At 42.2% G+C, this 19,365-nt stretch overlaps 6 protein-coding genes across 8 annotated transcripts; 3 read left to right on the top strand and 3 right to left on the bottom strand.

Annotated features, from left to right (window-relative positions):
- Positions 1 to 370: 370 nt before the first annotated feature.
- On the top strand, positions 371 to 1,939 carry LOC115621715 (vacuolar protein sorting-associated protein 16B). Its single transcript, XM_030515430.1, has one exon. The coding sequence runs from the start codon at positions 381 to 383 to the stop codon at positions 1,746 to 1,748; it is 1,368 nt and encodes a 455-aa protein (XP_030371290.1). The 5' UTR covers positions 371 to 380; the 3' UTR covers positions 1,749 to 1,939.
- Positions 1,940 to 2,034: 95 nt separating this feature from the next.
- Positions 2,035 to 10,862, bottom strand: LOC115621712. Its single transcript, XM_030515421.1, has 15 exons — positions 10,502 to 10,862; positions 9,571 to 10,223; positions 8,938 to 9,511; positions 7,641 to 8,179; positions 7,233 to 7,567; positions 6,626 to 7,168; positions 6,264 to 6,567; positions 5,946 to 6,197; positions 5,581 to 5,713; positions 5,408 to 5,523; positions 5,168 to 5,337; positions 5,024 to 5,105; positions 4,610 to 4,855; positions 4,023 to 4,553; positions 2,035 to 3,830 (listed from the first exon to the last, which is right to left on the bottom strand). Exons 1-15 carry the CDS (start codon positions 10,767 to 10,769, stop codon positions 2,430 to 2,432), a joined length of 6,147 nt encoding a protein of 2,048 aa, XP_030371281.1. The 5' UTR covers positions 10,770 to 10,862; the 3' UTR covers positions 2,035 to 2,429.
- Positions 10,863 to 12,323: 1,461 nt separating this feature from the next.
- On the top strand, positions 12,324 to 13,781 carry LOC115620768 (nucleosome assembly protein 1-like 1). 2 transcript variants are annotated; one of them, XM_030514172.1, is made up of 6 exons: positions 12,324 to 12,503; positions 12,558 to 12,724; positions 12,770 to 12,902; positions 12,968 to 13,196; positions 13,304 to 13,383; positions 13,446 to 13,781. In XM_030514172.1, the coding sequence occupies exons 1-6, from the start codon at positions 12,426 to 12,428 to the stop codon at positions 13,644 to 13,646; spliced, it is 888 nt and encodes a 295-aa protein (XP_030370032.1). In that variant the 5' UTR covers positions 12,324 to 12,425; the 3' UTR covers positions 13,647 to 13,781. The 2 variants fall into 2 exon arrangements, with proteins under 2 accessions (XP_030370032.1, XP_030370033.1); XM_030514173.1 differs by having other exon boundaries at positions 12,326 to 12,503; positions 12,779 to 12,902.
- Positions 13,772 to 16,775, bottom strand: LOC115620767. 2 transcript variants are annotated; one of them, XM_030514171.1, is made up of 6 exons: positions 16,455 to 16,775; positions 16,118 to 16,391; positions 15,936 to 16,058; positions 15,718 to 15,879; positions 14,650 to 15,655; positions 14,366 to 14,567 (listed from the first exon to the last, which is right to left on the bottom strand). In XM_030514171.1, exons 1-6 carry the CDS (start codon positions 16,691 to 16,693, stop codon positions 14,512 to 14,514), a joined length of 1,860 nt encoding a protein of 619 aa, XP_030370031.1. In that variant the 5' UTR covers positions 16,694 to 16,775; the 3' UTR covers positions 14,366 to 14,511. The 2 variants fall into 2 exon arrangements, with proteins under 2 accessions (XP_030370029.1, XP_030370031.1); XM_030514169.1 differs by having other exon boundaries at positions 13,772 to 15,655.
- Positions 16,776 to 16,792: 17 nt separating this feature from the next.
- LOC115620769 (28S ribosomal protein S22, mitochondrial) lies at positions 16,793 to 18,209 on the top strand. The gene has a single exon (XM_030514174.1). The coding sequence runs from the start codon at positions 16,963 to 16,965 to the stop codon at positions 18,145 to 18,147; it is 1,185 nt and encodes a 394-aa protein (XP_030370034.1). The 5' UTR covers positions 16,793 to 16,962; the 3' UTR covers positions 18,148 to 18,209.
- A 7-nt stretch (positions 18,210 to 18,216) lies between these two features.
- On the bottom strand, positions 18,217 to 19,256 carry LOC115621943 (zinc finger protein 26). Its single transcript, XM_030515790.1, has 2 exons — positions 19,218 to 19,256; positions 18,217 to 19,161 (listed from the first exon to the last, which is right to left on the bottom strand). The coding sequence occupies exons 1-2, from the start codon at positions 19,239 to 19,241 to the stop codon at positions 18,217 to 18,219; spliced, it is 969 nt and encodes a 322-aa protein (XP_030371650.1). The 5' UTR covers positions 19,242 to 19,256.
- Between the last annotated feature and the right edge of the window lie 109 nt (positions 19,257 to 19,365).

Raw genomic sequence — 19,365 nt, forward strand, 5'->3', positions numbered from 1 at the left:
GGAGCACATCGAAGGTAATTGCTAAATTTAATTGAAGATTTACGGGAGTTGGACATAGCTAAATTATGTCAAATTAAAGTCCTATCCACAGATCTCGCAATTGATAAAAATTATATTTGTTTGTCTCCGAAACACACATAGGTATTTTTCTGGTTTCTTTAAACAAATAAGCAACATAATCAAATACTATAAGCAAAAGTTCATTTTTTATCGAAGCTTTTCAAATATTTTTTGGTGTCTTGATAGTTAAGTACCAAGTTGTAATTTATCGATTAGTGGCGGTTGTGTTAAATAACAGCTGTTGTGTACCACCACTAGCACAGCTGCTCAAAATCTAGCACACTCCTTTATGTTATTGTTTACTTTTTGATATCTTGAAAATGGAGAGCCAATTGGAAACCGACAACTTTTGGAACCGCTCCTCACGCGCCGCCTTTAGCTTCGACGATGACGACGACATTGACGCTGTCGGTGCCAGCGACTTTACAAAGTGGGACAACAATGCAATTTTTAACGATGATACAATATCCGAGGCTAGCTTTGACAACAGCGTCGGCTCGTTAAATTTATCCATTAAGTCCATCATCACCGATGAGGCATTAAAACTCGTACTACAGGAACAAACACTTGACGATTGCGTTGTTTGCAAGGGTGTCACGCCGGAGGAAGAGCTGAGGTTACTGCGACGGCAAATTCAAAATACCTTATACAGTCCCTCGCCGGAAGCAACTGCGGTCAAACTGTTACAAGGAAAAACAGTGTCCCTAGAGGTGTTCAAGTCGCTGCATGAGAAGCAACAGTTGCTGGATACGCTACTACAAAACGGAGGGGGAGACGCCGTAATTGGCGTGTTACTGTTTCTGAAGCGAACACTGAACGCTAATCAGTTCCATAGTATACTGCAGAGGCGACCTAAGGCATTGGAGCACTATCTCAGCTACCTGCGACAGGCAGGTGAGTTAAATAGTTGCCTGGACCTATTGCAGCGTTTTGGGCGCTCCCAGGAGGCAGCACTACTGCAGTTTCAGGCGGCCATGTCATGCAACGAATTGGTCATCCGAAAACAGCAACTACAGCGTTTAGTAGATGCCTATGCCAATGCAGGAGTGGGCATTATACCACTACATGAGCAAATTTTTCATGCAGCCCTCAAGCTGCAGCTGCTTGTCGAAAGGGAACGCGGATCCGGCTTGGGAAAGCAACTTAGTGACCACGCCACGCCTGTAGAGGTGTTGTATGCCTGCTGCCAGATAAATAATAACTGGAAGGAGCAGGACATGTTGAAGCTAATATCGCCGCAACGCTTTAGTGCTGATCAACAGATCTCGGCAGCGCAATACGAATGGACAGCGCTGAATGAACGTGCTCGCGCCCAGGCCTATGCGGATTTGGAGGCGATTTTCGAGCGCGTACCCACCTGGAACCCTATTAAGTCCAAGCAGTTCCACATCAGCTTCGATCTGGCGCTGGCAGTACAGCGTTTATACGAGCTAAAGGCACCACCTACAGTGCTGCAAATGTTTCTCTCTAAGATGAACAACAATAGCGATAAGCTTCGGCTGGCTCAGCGTGTTAAATGCACGAAGGCAATCATCGATGCCATGGTGGGACTGAAGCAAGTCCAGGAACTACAAATTCTAAAGGACACGCTGGCTGAACGTAGCGATGACCAATTCTATTGTGAAAATGCAATCAAGGGGCTGCAGACGAAGCGCTGGACTACCGACAACATCAAGTTGAAATTGTAGCCGCCCGCACGTGTTACTTTACAATTGATGTACATATAAATTTATTTAATTATTTTATGAAATGTTTGTATATGTATATATTATGTATATATATATGGGTATGTATAATTTAAATAATTGCGAATCACAAGCTGTTAAAAAATACATACAAATTGTATATACCATACATTAACAAAAATAAGTGCCTTTTTCTCACAAAAAATGTGTGTTGTTTATTAATGAAACAAAAGAGCGTGTAAAGCAATTGCAAACAAAAAGCGATATAAAAATTAGATTACCAATACAATTTGTTTGTCTTCGTAAATATTTATGTTTCTTTTTTTTTGTAATAACAGCGCTATAAAAAGCTTTATAATTATGCACATCAGCTGCAAACAACAATTATAATAATTAAAAGTAAACATGTGGATAATATGTGTATGTATATGTAGATGTGTGGGTGGCCGAGAGGCTGACTGGGAGTTCTTTTTTTGTTTGTTGAAGAAGCTTATAACTGGCGCGAACGCACAACAATCAACTTAGAAAACTAACTTTTAAAAATATAACACAAAAAACTCAACTTTTAACTTAGAGCGGAATCTCTGCGGGCCCGCCCATCTTCTCTAAAGCAAACCAAAATTAAAAACAAAACAGATTTCAAAGCAAAACCCAAAACCGTTTGCACGGTTGGTCAAGCCAATGCTAATTGCTGGCATCGCAATAGCTGAGCAAACGCTGACACAAAATCGTTTTAAACTTTACACTAAAGCTATCGAATATAGTGTCCGTATCCTGCAGCACGACATTGGACGTTGAAGGAGTAGTTGACTGATTGCTATCTGCCAGACCCACTGTCTGTTGCTGTTCCTGCGCTATCATCATCTTAAATTTCTGATTAAGATTCTGCTCCAACGCTGAGTTGTTGTTGTTGAAGTAGAAAACATAGGCCAGTTCCATCATATAGTAGTCTAGATCGCCCATGAAATAGCGTTCACAGTCAAGCATGTCGAATTTGCGTGCCAAAAAGTGCAAACACATGTGATAAATGAGATACTTGAGATCGGGTCGTCGCAACGGCACATAGCCCGTGTCCTTGCTGAAGTACTCGAACAATTTGAGCGTGCGTTGTGCGCTATCGCAGTCCTGTAGACACAGCCGAAACGCCTCCACAAATTTGAAGTTCAGCATTAACGTGCGTATGCGAAACTCCTGACGCGTAGGTCGCGAATATTCCGAAATTTTTTCGGGATTGTAGAGGCCGTGAAAGGCGTACAGGCAGTAGTGTATATAATGACGCAGTGGCTCTAGCGCCGCATCATCTCCAGCCACTGAACTGGGCGTAAAAGTGCTGCCATCCGCATCCTCGTCGCCTTCAATCATAATTGCTCGCTGGGCAACCAAATTAGCCGCCTGTTGATCTGGCAATGGCGCATAGCTTTGCTCTTCGGGTGTATAGTCCATCGAGCTGAAAGCATCGCCTACTGGCGGCGCATTATATGAATAATTTAGCGAGGAGGCATCATTTTGGCTCAAATTCTCCAAGCTGCTGATCATATCGTCCGAATCCTGACCCGTCACTGCATTCTCTGTGCTAGACTTGTAATTGGGTGTAGCCAGTGAGCCGCGATTAAAGCCACCCTGCTCAAAATTAATGTTTGCCGGCTGCAAAAAGTGGGGTTGATAGGGCGGCATCACCTTTAGATAACGCACTGGTTCCGAGTCCAGACGAATACGTGGCCGGGGCAAATTAATCTCTACCGGGACATCCACACACTGACTTTCGAAGCGCATTAGACGTTTGGTGGTTGGTAAACACACCACACGCTGCTTCATGCGATCCAAAGACGGTCCCAGATCTCGTCCACATTGCCCATTGGAATTGCCACCGAATGCCTTCACCACATAGTCGGTAGTCATCACAATTGTAAAATCGGCACCACAATCCACGTACATGGGCTGCTCGATGCTGTCAATGGGCGACGGTCTAAGTACACCACGTCTGTCTTTATCTTCTGTACCCAGTTGATGCTCAAGATTTTTTCCCCAAGTGTACAACGTGGAGCTGGACGAGATAAGCGCAAAGTGGAAGAGGCCACTAGTAATCTGTGTGCACATGAAATGAGATAAATATATTTGTAACACTAGTTTAAAATAAAATCTTAAGCAAATAACCTTACTTAAGGTTTTTTTTTTCTTTTTTGTAAGAGGTATTCGCGCTTCCCACATGAAGCACTTAACCGAAGCCACTTTAAACAGTATAAATTCTCACTCAGTGCTTCACGCAGGACGGCTTACCTGTAAAATATTTCCTGCTACTTCGGTGGTGTCCACTAAATGCGGTGTCAGATGCTCAGTTGGATCAGCTTCCCCGGTGGGTGGCTGGGCATTTTGTGATGCTGGATTTTCAGTCGACCCTTCATTCGTTCCTGTTGTTTTTGTTGTCAGCAGCTCTGAGTCTCGCCTGCATGCCATATTAATGTCCTCGGTGCCATCGCTAGGCAAAGCCTCGGCAGCTCCAACAGCTGCCACATTCCTGGCGGTCTTTTTATCTTCGCCAAGTTTTTGTTTAGGGTTTGCCTCATCACTTGTAGTACTGGGTTTAGGCGTTGCACCAGCCACTACAGCTGCGTATGACGTGGTTGGTTCCACCAACAAATTACTCGGCGTCGTCAACGTGGCGTCCAAACGCTTGCTTAGCATCTCTCGTTGTTGATGTTCCTCCATTTTTTGTTTGGCATTGGCGCGCCGCTTGATTTGATTGGCCAGACGCAACGCCTGCGGTGAGCTGCCCCACGTGTACATGCGCTCGTTTTCATCTACCACTAACTGCAAGAGCACAGGACAGCATCAGCATTGGTTGAATACAGGAATTGATTACTTACATTAGTAAAAAATTTGGTGTGTATCAGTCTTAAACTGTAGCTGCTCACATCCAGACGTATTGGGAGGTTTGATTTAATTTGATTAGCATCCTTTTCCGCGACTTCGCCATTCCCAATGCCTAGCTGCCCAAAATGATTGGAGCCAAAGACATACAGCTCGTTGTTAGCGTTAGCCTCTATGTAGTTGCTGGACGCCTCACACAGCACCAAGCTGTGCGCGTGACCAAGAGAAACTTGTAAGATTTTCTGCAATGGAAATGGGGTTACTCCATTGAACATTCTAAATACTCATTAAAACGTTCATGTATTGAAAGAGACGTCTGCTTGCACTTGAAAGACTAATTTAATGGAGGATCCAATTTAACAGAGCTTCTAAAGCTTATGAACGTTAGATGTAATTAAATTGTTTCTCACCTTAAACTTGAAAAAACTGACTAGTGTCGGTGTTACGATATTTTCACAGCTGGCATTTCCTAATTGGCCATAAATGCCCCAACTGGAATTCAGAAATATTGTTAGTATAAGGTGGTATCTTAAAATGTGTATATGTTTACACACCCCCACATGTAGAGCTTGCCATCAGCCACTGCTGCATTATGATATTGCCCCGCTTCAAGCAAGGTTATATTCATGCCGTCCAAGCCCTGCACCAGCATTGGCTGCAAAGCCATTTGCATATGACGTCCAATTCCCAATTGACAGAGGTTATTGTTGCCCATAGCATAAAGCTTTAAAAAGAAAGATGCAAGAAAAAGTTGAACTTTATCGAAGTGAAAGTTTTGATGCAGTAAAGCTTACGCCATTGTTGGTTAATATAAGGATATGCTGACGGCCGCACTTTACAGCATGAACCTCTAAATTGAGCTGGGACAATAGTTCCAAAGCCTTGACAGCATGCGCCGGTTCAGGGGGCTCTAGGATAGAAAGGCCTCATTTAATATTGTATAAACAGCACATTTGTATTTAATTACCACACGCCTTCTGAGCACTGAAACAGAATGGGACACCATTGGAGCCCCAAAAATAGGCTACGCCATCCACAACGCAGGCGCAATAGGCGCAGCCAGCAGAGATCGGTTTAAAGCGGGATGATTCGATAGCAAACTACAAAGAAAATTGATATGAGAAACTGGATTAATCTCAAAACTAATATTTAATTACTAAAATTAGTTGTATTTTTATTATGACACATTATTACTTTATAAAATAAGTATGTATTCATTAAAGAATATTATTAAAATAAAAAATAAATAACTTTTTTGTCACAAGCCTAACATAATTAGATGCCGAAGTTATCCAGACGCCTAATTTTATAGGAACCTTAGTGGTAACTCACCTGATTGTCTTCATAGCTGATGCGAAAATTTGATAGAGCATTCACAATAGAGTCGTGCTTGACACGCTGAGATTCCATGTGTATAAGCACGGCCAAATACGTTTCAATAAGGCTTTTACAGAATTCAAATAGATAGGTGTTATTGTCGTTTGAGTTGCCGCCATCAGAAGATCGTTGTAGGCCGCTATTTGAGGTATGCGAGATAATGGGACGCAGTGCGGCCCTGAAGGGGTTTAGTTGCTCCGAGAGACGCTAAAGCGGCAGTAATTGGATTATATCCGTTTTACCCATTTAACAGCTATTATTGCGATTGGTTACCTGCAGGACACACGGCCGAACATTTTCCAGCTTCTCCTGTATGAAGGCAAAGTAATCCATAGACACATGTGGCAAGTACGTGATAGCTTCGACGAAAATGTCCTCACTGAGATTGTAAAGGCAGACGTTCAGCTCATTATACCATCCAAACTCCTGCGCCACAACGCTAATCAAAGCATTAAAAGTATCCAAACAGACCCCGCGCACTTTTGCCAAGATCAGGGCAGCGGAAAAGAGACCACTCTGACAAAGCACAATGCTCGTCATATTGGTATGATATTTGCTATTCGTTACCAGAAAGTTCCTGCAATACACGCATTTTATGCAAGAACTAGAAAAAAAGAAATTGGCTCACAACTCACCACAAAGGTAAATAGTTTTTATCGTTGACAGCTTTTTCGGCCAGTGTGATGAGCAGAAGATTGGCCAAATGAAACTGTGACGATGGCGACATTTGCAGGGCACTGATGGACTCATCTACACCATAACAATAATCACTACACGAAAGCCCAGTATTCACATGATCTTGGATCACATTATGAGGCAAAATAGAGCGTACATCTTCTGAATGCCGATACGTGATGTCTGACAGCATGCCTTTAAGCAGTGGATGACACAAGTGGCGTGAGCGTAGCACGTACGTGGATTTTAGAGCCATGGCCGACAACTGCATTAGCGCATACGTGTGTCCATACATGGCCAGCTTGAGTGCGGTCCTTATAGGCTTCACTCTGGCTACATTGTAAGTGAGCAGTGCCTGTGTAATCTTTTTGCGACGCAGCAAATAATCTCCTGCAAACTCAATGCACAGCTCGAACGATAAGTCGAATGTGTTGCAAAAATCTCGACATTGGGTCCATTCGCCTGCCAGTGCAGCATCCAAAAATAACTCAAACGGCTCTTTTCTTAAATAATAACAGAAATATAAAATATTAATAGAACTATGATTTGTGTGTTTAATTAACTTACTTCAGTTGTATAAAGTATACATTTTTGTTGGTAATCACATAGCATGGATCATAGTTGATCTTGGGGAACTCTGATTGCATAATCTCCAGTTGACGCAAAGTATACTCGCTGGACACATTGGCCGTCCCATAGAATAATACGTAATCCATCGGCGTGTGGATGTCTTTAATCTCAAAAGCTTTGGCCTTTTCTTCTTTGGTGAGCGTTTCAGGTTGGCCCGTGCTGGTAGTGCTGCCATTACCATTGCCGTTGCGATACTGCGCCATCTGATAGAGATTTAACACAGTTTCATGCTCGAAGCGAAAGAGTGCCAGTTGTGCCACATTATTAAAACGCTGCGAAACGACAAATAAAAAAATACAAATACAAATTGATAATATGTAGTTTCTAAGTATATAATACACTTACATCATTATCGCCGGTATGCAGGGAGGCCATTGCACTGCTAATAACACTAACAGCATTTATAGCATTAGTGGGAAGCTCACTTTGATCCATACTCGAAGTTGTTGTTGTTGTTGTGGTTGTGGCGCTGGTTGTATCGCTTTTGCTAGCACTTACTGGCGGTGCATCCGTCTCCAGTTGCTCCAGCTTTTCAGTATCCGCATCGCGACTTTCCTTCTCCGTGTTTACTAGGGGCTCCTCTAGCGAAGAGATGGCGGAATCGCTGCTATTCAGCTCCACATATTGTATAGCATAGAGTATATTGGAGCTGATGAGTATGTCCAGACAATGTTTCGGTATTTTGTATAGAAAAAGCGGCTTCAGATGGATATCTATGCTGTGTACGGTCAGGCTATAGGAATTACTATGCAGTGCACTCAGCAAATACGTGCTCCGCAAGTTTTGTATGGTGTAAAAAGAGCCACTAGCACTGCCCAAGCGTTCCGGTGTTACTGACGGTGAATCCATGATTGCAAAGGAACCCGATTTGGCATCGGGCATATCTGCAAAGAGCGGGATAAAGAAAACTTTTAGAACGTGTTTGAACTAATAATGGTTATCTATGTTTTGAAATGTCTGTGGTGAAGCCCATAACAAACAGAGTCATAACGCAATAAATCTACACTGCACACCACTCATATTCTAGAAATTTTCCAAGGGATTACAACAATAAATTACGCTGCAATTTGTCAGCTAAACCAATATCAATATATTTTAAGGGCCATATACTAATCTAATTAAATAAAATGCAAAATATGGTTCAAAATTTTGCGGGTTTCTGTTATCTTTACTCTATAACACACAGAAAGGAGAAATGTTTAAAATTTGCTATTAATATTAAAAGTAAATAAATAGTAAGCGGCACAACATTAATACGGTATATTTTTCTCTTCCGTCCGCCTGCTCGTGTCTGCTTCTATCACTTCTCCTCCATCTGTTTAAAATTAAATCTTCAAACGAGAACATTTTCTAACAGTATTCCTTCATTAAATTTAAGGGCGATATAACTCTGGACTGTTGTGTGTTTGTATTTGGTGACTGGTGCGCAGAGTCAACGTTTCGAACTCACCACGCCTCGCACGCAAACGACGCTTCAAATAAATGAACACTGCTTTGAGCACTGTGTGAAAACCACACAATCCACAACAGAAACAAAAGAACAAAAAAAGCAAATAAAGCGAGAGCAGTATAAAAGATTTCTTGAAAAGTATTGAAAAATATTGATGGGAGAGGAGAGAAATGGTTCTAAGGTCATACGCACATTCATCGAACTTTTGCCTATGGTCCGATAGACGGATCTTGATGGCCTGCAGTTTTTTCGATCCGAGACTCTTGAGCGAGGCAAGACGTGCGCGGGTGGCTGGCAGAATTCCATCGAAGCTATTGGGCGGCAATTGCTGTTGCTGAAAGCGAATTCCAGTGTTTACTCCAGGCGCGCCGCATTCGCTCGATGGTCGAGAAATGGCTGCACTGTAAGGCGGTGGTGCGGGTGGTGATGGGGTGGACGAGTTTACATCGCTAACGTCCTCGCTGGGGTCAGCCGACGCTGTCGTTGCTGCAGCAACTGTATGCGTACTGGGTGCCTCATTGGGCGGTGCAAAGACATCCTCCTCTAACTGACTGCTATCAGAAGCTGGATCGGAGCTATTACTTTGGCGTGCACCGGCAATGCCCTCAATATTTTGTTGTTGCTTGCCATGCAACGACATCACAATCTGCCATGCACCGTCTCGCCCATTCACCACAGATGTTGGTGAGTTATCGCCTGGATAGACATACATGATCGCCTTTTGCTCCAGTAACAGCTTGTACTGTTGCTTCAGCGAGGATGTGATCTGTCAAAAGGCAAGGCTATCAATGAATTCATCTATGTAGTACTGCATCCAAGACTTACCAGCAACATGACGCCATCGAATGTGTTGTCCTTGCAGATCAGCAGACGCACAACTGAGCCATCCTCAATGGAAGTGCTTGCTATCATCGGACAGTTCGGACTTAAGCCCACAAAGCAAATGGAGCCATCAGAATAGCCAATAATGGCGCGATTCAGACCATAGTAGGTCTTCCACCAGACCACAGAGAGTGGATAGGGGCAGGTTTTCGAGACCATAAATGAGTTAGCTACCACTTGACTATTGCCAGTGGCATCGAACGGCGGAGCTTGATGTTGGATGGTGCTGGATGAAGGCTGCTGTGGCTGCTGCTGCACTTGAAGGTTGGCAACCAGCATATGTGCAGGCAATTCATGAATCAATGGCTCGGCATCATTTTCTGCATTTGGAGCTGGCACGTCCAGGTTTAAGCGCTGAAACTCATTGGCCAAATTATCTGTGGCCGCAAACTCTTCCGCTCTCTTCTGCTCCAGCTGCTCTTCCAATGGCATCGAGTGATTAGGACACTTTTGCGAGTTGGGACACTCGTGTGGACCAACAAACGGTATAATGTAAGAAGTCACCTGTGTACTGCTGTATAGAGCACATGCCGCCAGATCGTGTGTTTCATCCACCATGGCCAATGCCGGCACAATGTGCAGAGTATTGTCAAAACCTGTTGATGCACGAACAGATAAAGGTTCAACTACATACATACATATATATAGCAGAGTAGCCAATTCAATTGGCAACAGCTGAAACATCATATCAAAACAAAAATTGCCAAAAGAAAATCAATAATATACATAAATTGCGGGGAATGTGCTGGCACGCACATTTCGCACACACACACACACACACGCACACCGACTGCAAGTAATTTTAGGTTTTAACAACCCCCAGCCCAAAAAACACGCACACACATACGCGAAAATCTACTTCCGTTACACTTACAGAGCACCAAGAGCCAAACGCCAGCGGGATCGAAACAGATATCATGGATAACGCGACTAGTGCGCTTGAACCAGGAGACCATCTTGAGCACCTCCTGGCCACTGGCGCTGATGTAACGCAGCACAATTTCATCCTCCTCGCTGACCAAACAGAGCATTTGCCTTTGCGCATCGTAGGATGTCACAGCAGAGAGCTTACAGCTGAGATTTTTAACAAGTGGACGCAGCTCAAAGATGTTCAACTCCTTGAGTTCGGCGTGAGCCGCCATCACTTGATGTCGTTTATTGGCACAGGTTCTACCGCTGTCGCATGAATTTTGGCTGTTCACACCGCAGAATTTTGTTATCTCCTGCTTTTGCTGCTCTGCTCAGCTTTTTTTCATTAATTTGCTATTAAGTTTATCTAGTGGTGTGACTTTGCACACAAATTATCGGCCAAAACGCACGAACGTTGCCACCCGGTCGTTAAATATTTTACCTTGCACATCCATGACAAAAAAATAACGGCGATGCAAACCATAAACTCATTTTTTATATTATTTTATTTTTTAATAACATGACAATCATCTTAGTCAAATGTGACCTGCTGCGAGTTGTCATTCGTTACAGTTAGAGCTTATAGAGCTCATTTGGGATGTTTTGAGCCCAACTGCGCCATTCTAAGGCCAGCGGACCGGCATTGTCTACGACCGTCCAATAAGTAAGTTGTCGAGCTACGCGATGGGAAAATAACAATAATTTAAAATTACTGACAGATATGTATATAAAATTACATACTATATTTTGTAAAACACATTTGCATATATGTACAATACATCCTTCCGCCTACAACCAAGCACATTGCGCCTCAAAGCTCTGAAAATTGGCAATTCTTTCTGAAAAAATTAGGAAAATTTAATTTTTAGTTACATGTGTTTCTATTTAATTTTTAGTTACATACATACATATGTATGTGTAAAAAGCTGAAATGACTTAGAATTCATTTACTGTTTTCAGTTCGCACTTAATCTGGACATACAATATAACTACCTTCATTCATACATTCATTGAAACGCTTGAGCTAATATTACAGCGGTTGCGGAGGGACGACATTCTTTATCAACATCGCAATGTTATTGACTGAGAGATTTAGAAAAATAATTAAAAGTTCTCGTATATGCACATTGGTATCTACAAATTTCTGACTTTATGTTTTTTTGTGACGAAAGCGGAGCATGTGAACTTCAGATGCCTGTTTTAATTCACCTATTTTGCTTACAAGTATTCAAATTATGGTCGCAATATTATTGGCGAAACGAAAGATTCTATTGGGTACAATGTTACAGCTTAACCTGACACATTTTAACATGGACTTTTTCCACAATACTCCACAGTATTTTAAATAGAAATTATAGCTATGCACGAAGCAATAAAAGTAGTAGCAAATATGGTTTAAACAGTTACCTCTCAACTTATGTATTTCAAAACTGCATATCCTATAACATAATGTATTATTTTATTAATTGTAATAAGTAGTTCAAGATCCTGTAAGTTTTGAAGTAAAAAGTAAAAACGTTAGTGCCGAATAGGAACTTATTATGATTAAATAGATACATATGTATGTATGTACAAAAAAGTCCCAGAATAATAGCCTCAAAGAACCGTTACTTTAATATTTCTTCTAAAAATATAAATGCTGTTTTATCGACAAATGGCTTGACAGATGCCCATACACAGCTCTTAAAGTCTATTGTGTGTACAACTATTCGGCAAAGTTTCCCAAAAATGGTAGGCTGTGATATTTGTGTACTAGAATCCTTATTACAAAAAAATCATTTGTTCTACGGCAGTCAAAGCTACACAATAGTTTTAAGTGATAAAAATAAGAATTTTATTTTAAAAATTTTCAAATAGCTGAAGTCTAATCGCGTAACTAAGATCCCAACATGGATTCCATGCGCACCCGAAACGCTGCTAAGATAAAGTGCACAATTCCGCAACAAACTGTGAAGAACGAAAAAGATGTAAGTTGCATCACACTAAGGTTGGATCAACTATGAAAACGTTTTTATTAACAGGATGTAATGTTCACGGAAGATGAAAAAAAGACTATTGCTGAGCTGAAGCAGTTGTATTTGGAAACCATCAAGTTGGACGTTGACTTGCAGCGTGACATTTACAATATGGAGAAATCCTATGAAGTTAAACATAACGAGATATTTGATAAACGCAAGAAGATTTTGGAGTAAGAATGAGGGCATTATATAACTTATATACTTATGACACCCAGATCTTGCAGAGAGTTTAAGAAGCAAAACCACGGTGATGCGAGTCCTAATGAAAACGTGACCAACTTTTGGTTAAAGGTATTGAAGGCTTCATATACTGAGTTTATTAGCAAGAAAGACGAAAAGATACTTTCGGTAAGTGGAGAGTACTCCTCAGAGGAGTTTGACAATTTACCGGTGTTTCCCGCCCCTTATATTAGAATCTTTGCGATATACGCGCCAAGCTATTTAATGAGCCTACTGTCAAATTCATCATTGAGTTTCACTTTGAGCCAAATGAGTACATTGCGAATCGTGTTTTAACTAAGACATACTTTTTGAATTGTCTGCCCGATCCCGACGATCCACTTTCGTATGATGGCGCAGAGATCTACAAATGCGAGGGCTGTCGCATTGAGTGGAAGCAGGCCAAGGACCGCGAGAAGAAAGGTAAACTCTTAAATATTCTTATTCTTTAATCTCAATAGATTGGAAATGTTGTAAAATTAACAAACAAAAAACGTATATTTCTTTCCATACTTAACCAAATTTTTTAGATACTACTTCGTTCTTCGATTTCTTTTCGCCACCCACCTTGCCAGAGGACACTGATGATCCGAATTATTGTGATATTAATGTAAGGATAGTTTTATTTCGTAATCTGATACTTTAATAAAAATAATTTTGGATTCTATACAGGCCATATTGCAAAATGATTTTGAACTTGGCTTTTATCTCAAGGAGCGCGTCATACCGAAGGCTGTAATATTCTTTACCGGCGAGATTGCCGACTGTCAGAGCTCCGAGGAGTCTGAATCTGAAACCGAAGAGAGCGATGAAGAATCTGATGCCGAAGAGGAGGAAGAATCCTCCACTAATGATACTGAGAATGACAAATAGTTTTATATTAATAATTGCAAATATTACATTTTTAGACACGCCCTTTTTGAAGAAAAAACGCAACTGAACTATTCAACTTACTATACCGGCTACCAAATAAACATTTCATTATAATGCATGAATAATATTTTTCAATTCCACAGATGTTTTATTATAATACTTAACTAGATTATTTTTTATACAAATCGTACACTCATAATATTGTACAAATTTAGAATGATGTAATACTATACTAAAAGACAGAATGGCCAAATAATACTCAATAAATTGCGGGACTGCATTTAATTTGAGAAGGAACAGCAAGCACACACATTTTACATTTAAATGAAGCTTAAATGTTGTACTAATTAAAAAATTTTAACTTTAAGTAAGTAGTAGTCAATTGCATTAACTATTAAAAATTACAAAATGTATATAAACTTATGCCTTTGAATGGTATGAGTGAAAGAACGATTTTTTGTTTGCGTCAATAGTAACAAATTCGAGGCTTTCAACAGAAATTGGGAATACATATCAAAAGTGGTCTATGGTTGCTCCAATTGAGGTTGTATCGGCGGCGGTGATGGGGAGGCTTGCGCACCGTTCGCAGCCCCATCGTTAAGCGTCGGGCCGGTGGGTTCATGGTTAATAGTAATATTTTCTTCCTCCTCTTGCTCCTCGCTTAAACTTAAATGCTCCGCCACCACTACGCATTCAGGCTTGAGTTTTTTAAAGTTTCGAACACCCGTCATTGTGACGCTCGTACCGCTTACGTCGATGTAACTTAAATATGGAGAGCACTGCACTAAATGCTCGAGCGAATGGTTTGTGATGTGCTGATAGTTCCGCAACAAAATGCGCTGCAGACGATTGTTAGGTGAACGGTTTATATTTCGTATCCAAATAACATCGGGCTGAACTGGGTTTGTTGCCCGACCAAAGCTATAAATGGCGCGATCCGACACGCAGTACTGTGAGACACGATTGGACAAAGGGCTGCTCCGCATACGACGCGTATACTCACGATCTAACGGATCAAGCATATTCCAGAACATTGGATGCTGCACCACCTGGTCGAGGTTGCCGCGAGGTGGAGCCCGATTATGGCGCCGTGAGTGCATGACAAGCAATGGCTCTCTTATGGCCTGTGGATTCATGTATATAACTTGATCCTGACGTTGTAAAAAACGACTACGGGAAGGGTTATTTCCGCGCCAGTGTTGTACGGCAGTCCGCATGTGAAGAGCCATTTGCTCCAGTAGAGACACCATGTTGGGTTCTGGTCGTGCGCCCTCCCCTGGTTCTTCGCCACCCTCGGGCACATAGATATATGCTCGAGGCGTGCGATTTGGATTGGCAGGAGCTTCATTGGCTGCTACCCCTCTTGGAACGGCTCCAGGACCTGGCGGAAATTCCGGACGGAGCGCACGATCGTCTGAAACTGTCGGCAGTGCTATGACTACCAGAGGTGAAGATGGAGCAGGTGCATTGGGATCAGCATTAGCATCGGGAACGGCGGGTGCGCCATTGTGTTCATTATGGCTATTTGCTGATTGAGTATCAGACTCATCGGTAGAGTCATCATCATCCATATCATCATAGTCATCATCTGATGGGCAACTTTTGCTGCGCTTTGCCGCCAATGGGAAATTAGGACGCGCATCCCGATCACATGCTCTCTTTCTTTCATTGCAATTGTCAGAATTAAATGTATTGGTTTCTATAATTTTAGCATCTGTAGATGGGTCGCTGGTAGACACATCATTACTTTTGGCATGTGCACAGGCACGTAAATGCTCCATAGCTGCACGTGATGTGGAAGGCTCATCATCATTTAATTGTGGGGGTTTAGGTTGCGGTGTTGTCAGTTTCTTGTCCTCAACTAAGCTGCCATTACTAGTTTTCTCAACCTGAGCTACTTCTATTTTCAAATTGGGTGGCGACTCTAGCAACAGTTCGCACAAACTTTCAACAGCGCTAAAACATTGCAGATCCGAATTGTTGATTGGCGTTAAACGCAAGTCCAGAACCTATTGATTGATTGAGTGTAATATAAATTAGAAAATTTGGCAGATAAGCAACAATAACGCACCTCCAACTTTTGAAAGCCAAAACGAGCTGCCATGCTACCATAAGGAACAAATTTACACATCATTTGGCAACCCTTGAGGCTCAAGCGACGGAGGGAAGGCAACTTCGAAAGGGCCATTATGTAGTAAGGCTCAAACCAATTGTTGTCCTCAATGCTGAGATCCTGTTAGAATATAAAAACTTAATTGATTGAATCGCTATGGCATACATTTTTTTTACCTCCAAGACCAACAATTGTCTTTCTATCATATTGAAAATGCTCTGGGTATGATCGCCAACTTTAACGCTGCAATCCTTTAGCACCAAACGTGTCAGCGAGGACGGAAACTCCGCAATATGAATCTAATGGGACCGACATACACAAAATTTTATTTAGGCAAAGCAATTGCACATCTACTTACATATTCAAAGTCTAAACTAACGCCTTGTAGCTCCAGTACCTGTAGCTGTGTGGCCACCTTTGGAAAGACGCTGGTTAGCGTGCAGGTAAACTGTTTGAATTCGCCTGCTACGTGCTGTGCCGAGGGTGGACCGCAAATTTTTATTGTGTGCGTCTTCTCCGTTGCGCGGCCAAGTATGTCCTCCAGAATTCCCAATGGCAAAGGACTGTTGCTAAGGTCAATGTTATGCCAGAAACGATGATCCAAAAGAAGACTCTCAAATCGTGGTGAGCAACTGCAAACAAAATTATAGCTATATACCAGTTCTAGGATATAATTTTTCAAGCAATGGTTTTACTTCATCACCGCCAATATGGACCAGGAATCCAGATATTTGAATATCTCGTAGAGCAGCTCATCGCAAAAAGTAAGCAGATTACAGCCGTGGTGCTGCAGCGGCGATTCCGCTTGTTCAATTTTTCGTTGCTTCATCTGCATTACCAAAGCCGCATCTTCACCCGCGGGGCTCTCCTCCGCACGCGAAATTCGCCGCTTTATAGTGCCAATAATGGCACCGCCCACATCGGCATTTTCCATTGTTCGCAAAGCTATTTGATAGCCTATACCCGTTCTGCGATATCAAAATTTTTTTCACTAAATGCAGCGCAGTCAGGTATGTTAAATATTACACCGACTTCTTTTTCCACTTTGACAGTCAAAACCCGACGCAAACAGCTGTTGTCACCGTACACTGTTACTAGATGAACAATTTGACTGTCACAAAAGTGTCATCTCTAGCTGCGACCGCACAGGATTGTGGTTACGGCACAAGTTTTACGTTGTTTGGTTTTCAGTTTGAATGAAACATGTCTTTTCTACGTTACTTGCGTAAAATAAATACACAACTTCAGCTCCCAACACGATTGGAACGTCAGTTTTCAAATGCAGGAACAAAGAGCGCCATACTACAATATGAAAAAGATCCACAGCCACAGTTCACGGATACGGAAACCCAGCGACTTCTGCAGTCCATGACACAAATGCAGCTGGACAAGGTATTTCGCAAACGTACCGTACCCGACAACGACAATGAGATAAAATTCATGACCACAGAACAGCTAGAAAATGAATTTGTTAAAATGATTGAGAAAGCGAAGCACCAACTGCAAATGCCTCCGGTTGTAAAAGTTAAACAGGACACCGAACGCATAATTTCAAAGGACCCGGCGCTTAAGGACTTTCAGAACACAAAATTCGTCTTTACCGATATAACCTATGGACTGCGACAATCGGATCGCAAGGTGGTGGTGCGAGATGTGGATGGTACGCTTTCGTACGCCCCACTCGAAACCCAGAAGCGGATGAACCAATTATACTTTCCTTTAAAAGGGCGCACGTTTCACACGCCGCGCATGTTCTCCGAACAGGAGTATTTGCAACGATGCTTAGACGACCACAAATATGAATTTGTGCTCGATCGTCTAACCGTTCAGTACGAACCCTACGAATTGGATTTCCACCAAATTAGCGCCCAGGTATTTCAACACCTCAACGAATCCAAAGAATTCGATCAGCTACGTTCAACGCGCCATTTTGGCCCCATGGCTTTCTTCTACGCCTGGCATCATTGCATAGACGATCTGTTGTATGACATGATCCGACGTGATTACCTGCAAAATGCCGTCGAACTCATTGCCCTGAGCTACAAGTTGCATAACGTGCCTGTGGAATTCCGCAAAACCATAAGCGAGCTAGATGCCCTGCAACCTACTCCTGAAAAGCGCGCGCTCAACCAGCTCCTTAGCTCCCTCAAGAGTAAAGAAGAGCATGAGGGTATTCAACAGGAAATTCAAACAGCTATTGGCAAGGCGGAATCTGATTTTGCAGCCGATGAGATCAGTCTGAAGTTCATCGAAGCATACATTGCCAGCGAGCATGCATTGAAGAAGGTGCAGTTGGAGCTGGCAGTGCAAACGCTGAAGGAGATCAATCTGGAGAAGCTACAGCTTTATCATGGATTAAAAAAAGCACATGGAATGCACGCGTCTTAAGAACATTTTCGTTATAATTATTGTTATATATTAAATTATAACATAAATCTTATAAAATATCATTATAATCTACTTTGTCTTGGGCGGTTTAAATAGGCGCCGTTGCAAATTAGCTTGATGCCTTCTCAGGCAGTGGGCACGATGTCGCGCACAAACACGCTCATTGCTGAATCTTTTATAACAAACGCTACATTGCCGTAAATTAAATGTTCGCTTACCGAATAGTATACGTCCATTGCAAAGATGACCGAGTTTGGCTTTGTGACATAAATCTGAGCTGTAACGATGCATGAGAAAACTCAGAATGGTGGCGAAGCCACGACGACATTTCAAACAACGATAGTTAATGAGACCGCCATGTCGTTTTATGTGAGCGTTCAGCTGTCGTTTAGACTGAGCTACCGAAGAGCAGGAAAAATACGGGCACTTCCACCTTATTTTAGGTAATTGAGCAGAACACTCGTATAAATGCTGCCGCAAAAAACCCTGATCAACTTGCTTGCCACAAGAGGCGCACAGACTCTTGGGGCCATAGTGCATGGCCATGTGGTGCTGATGAGGTTGTAGTGCAATTGAAACATCTCCACAGAACAAGCACTCCAACATGCCGTTCGGATACATATTCGTGTGCTCGCTGACAAATGAAAGAAATTCGGCTTCTGACTCCAGGCGCTCCACGGGATCACTCCTTACCGGGTCGGTGATTTCCGAAATTTCCTCATCTCCATCTCTGTTGCATTGTATTGCCACTTCCTTTGTAGTTTTGACATCACTTTGCATAAAGCGATCACGTCGTGGCGGCAACGGATCTAGGGTCTGGGTGCAGGAACACATAAGCTCAACCGGACTATTCTTCTCCTCCTGATCGTCGATTAGGCCCAACATTTTGGCACGTCCCTTGTCTATAATAGGAATATTGTCCTGAGTGTGGGAATTTACGCTGTCGTTAAGAACTTTGGTTTCAACGCACAAATACTGAGGAAGCTCGTAAACGGGAACACCTATGGGTTTTACCTTATAAGAAAAATGATTTGTTTAAAAAGTTTAAGAAAGGTTACATTTTCGCCAACCTTTGCTTGAATTTGCACTTGCATGATGATAATACCGCCTTTTCCTATTCTTGTTTCTCTTCTTTCGATTAAAAAATGCAGTTTTCGTGTGCCCTACTAGTTATCGACGCTTAAAAAGAGATTCGCATTATCGATGCTTTTGAATACA

This window comes from Scaptodrosophila lebanonensis, unplaced genomic scaffold, assembly GCF_003285725.1.
Source record: "Scaptodrosophila lebanonensis strain 11010-0011.00,11010-0021.00 unplaced genomic scaffold, SlebRS2 tig00000024-arrow-pilon, whole genome shotgun sequence".
Classification (NCBI taxonomy): Eukaryota; Metazoa; Arthropoda; class Insecta; order Diptera; family Drosophilidae; genus Scaptodrosophila; species Scaptodrosophila lebanonensis.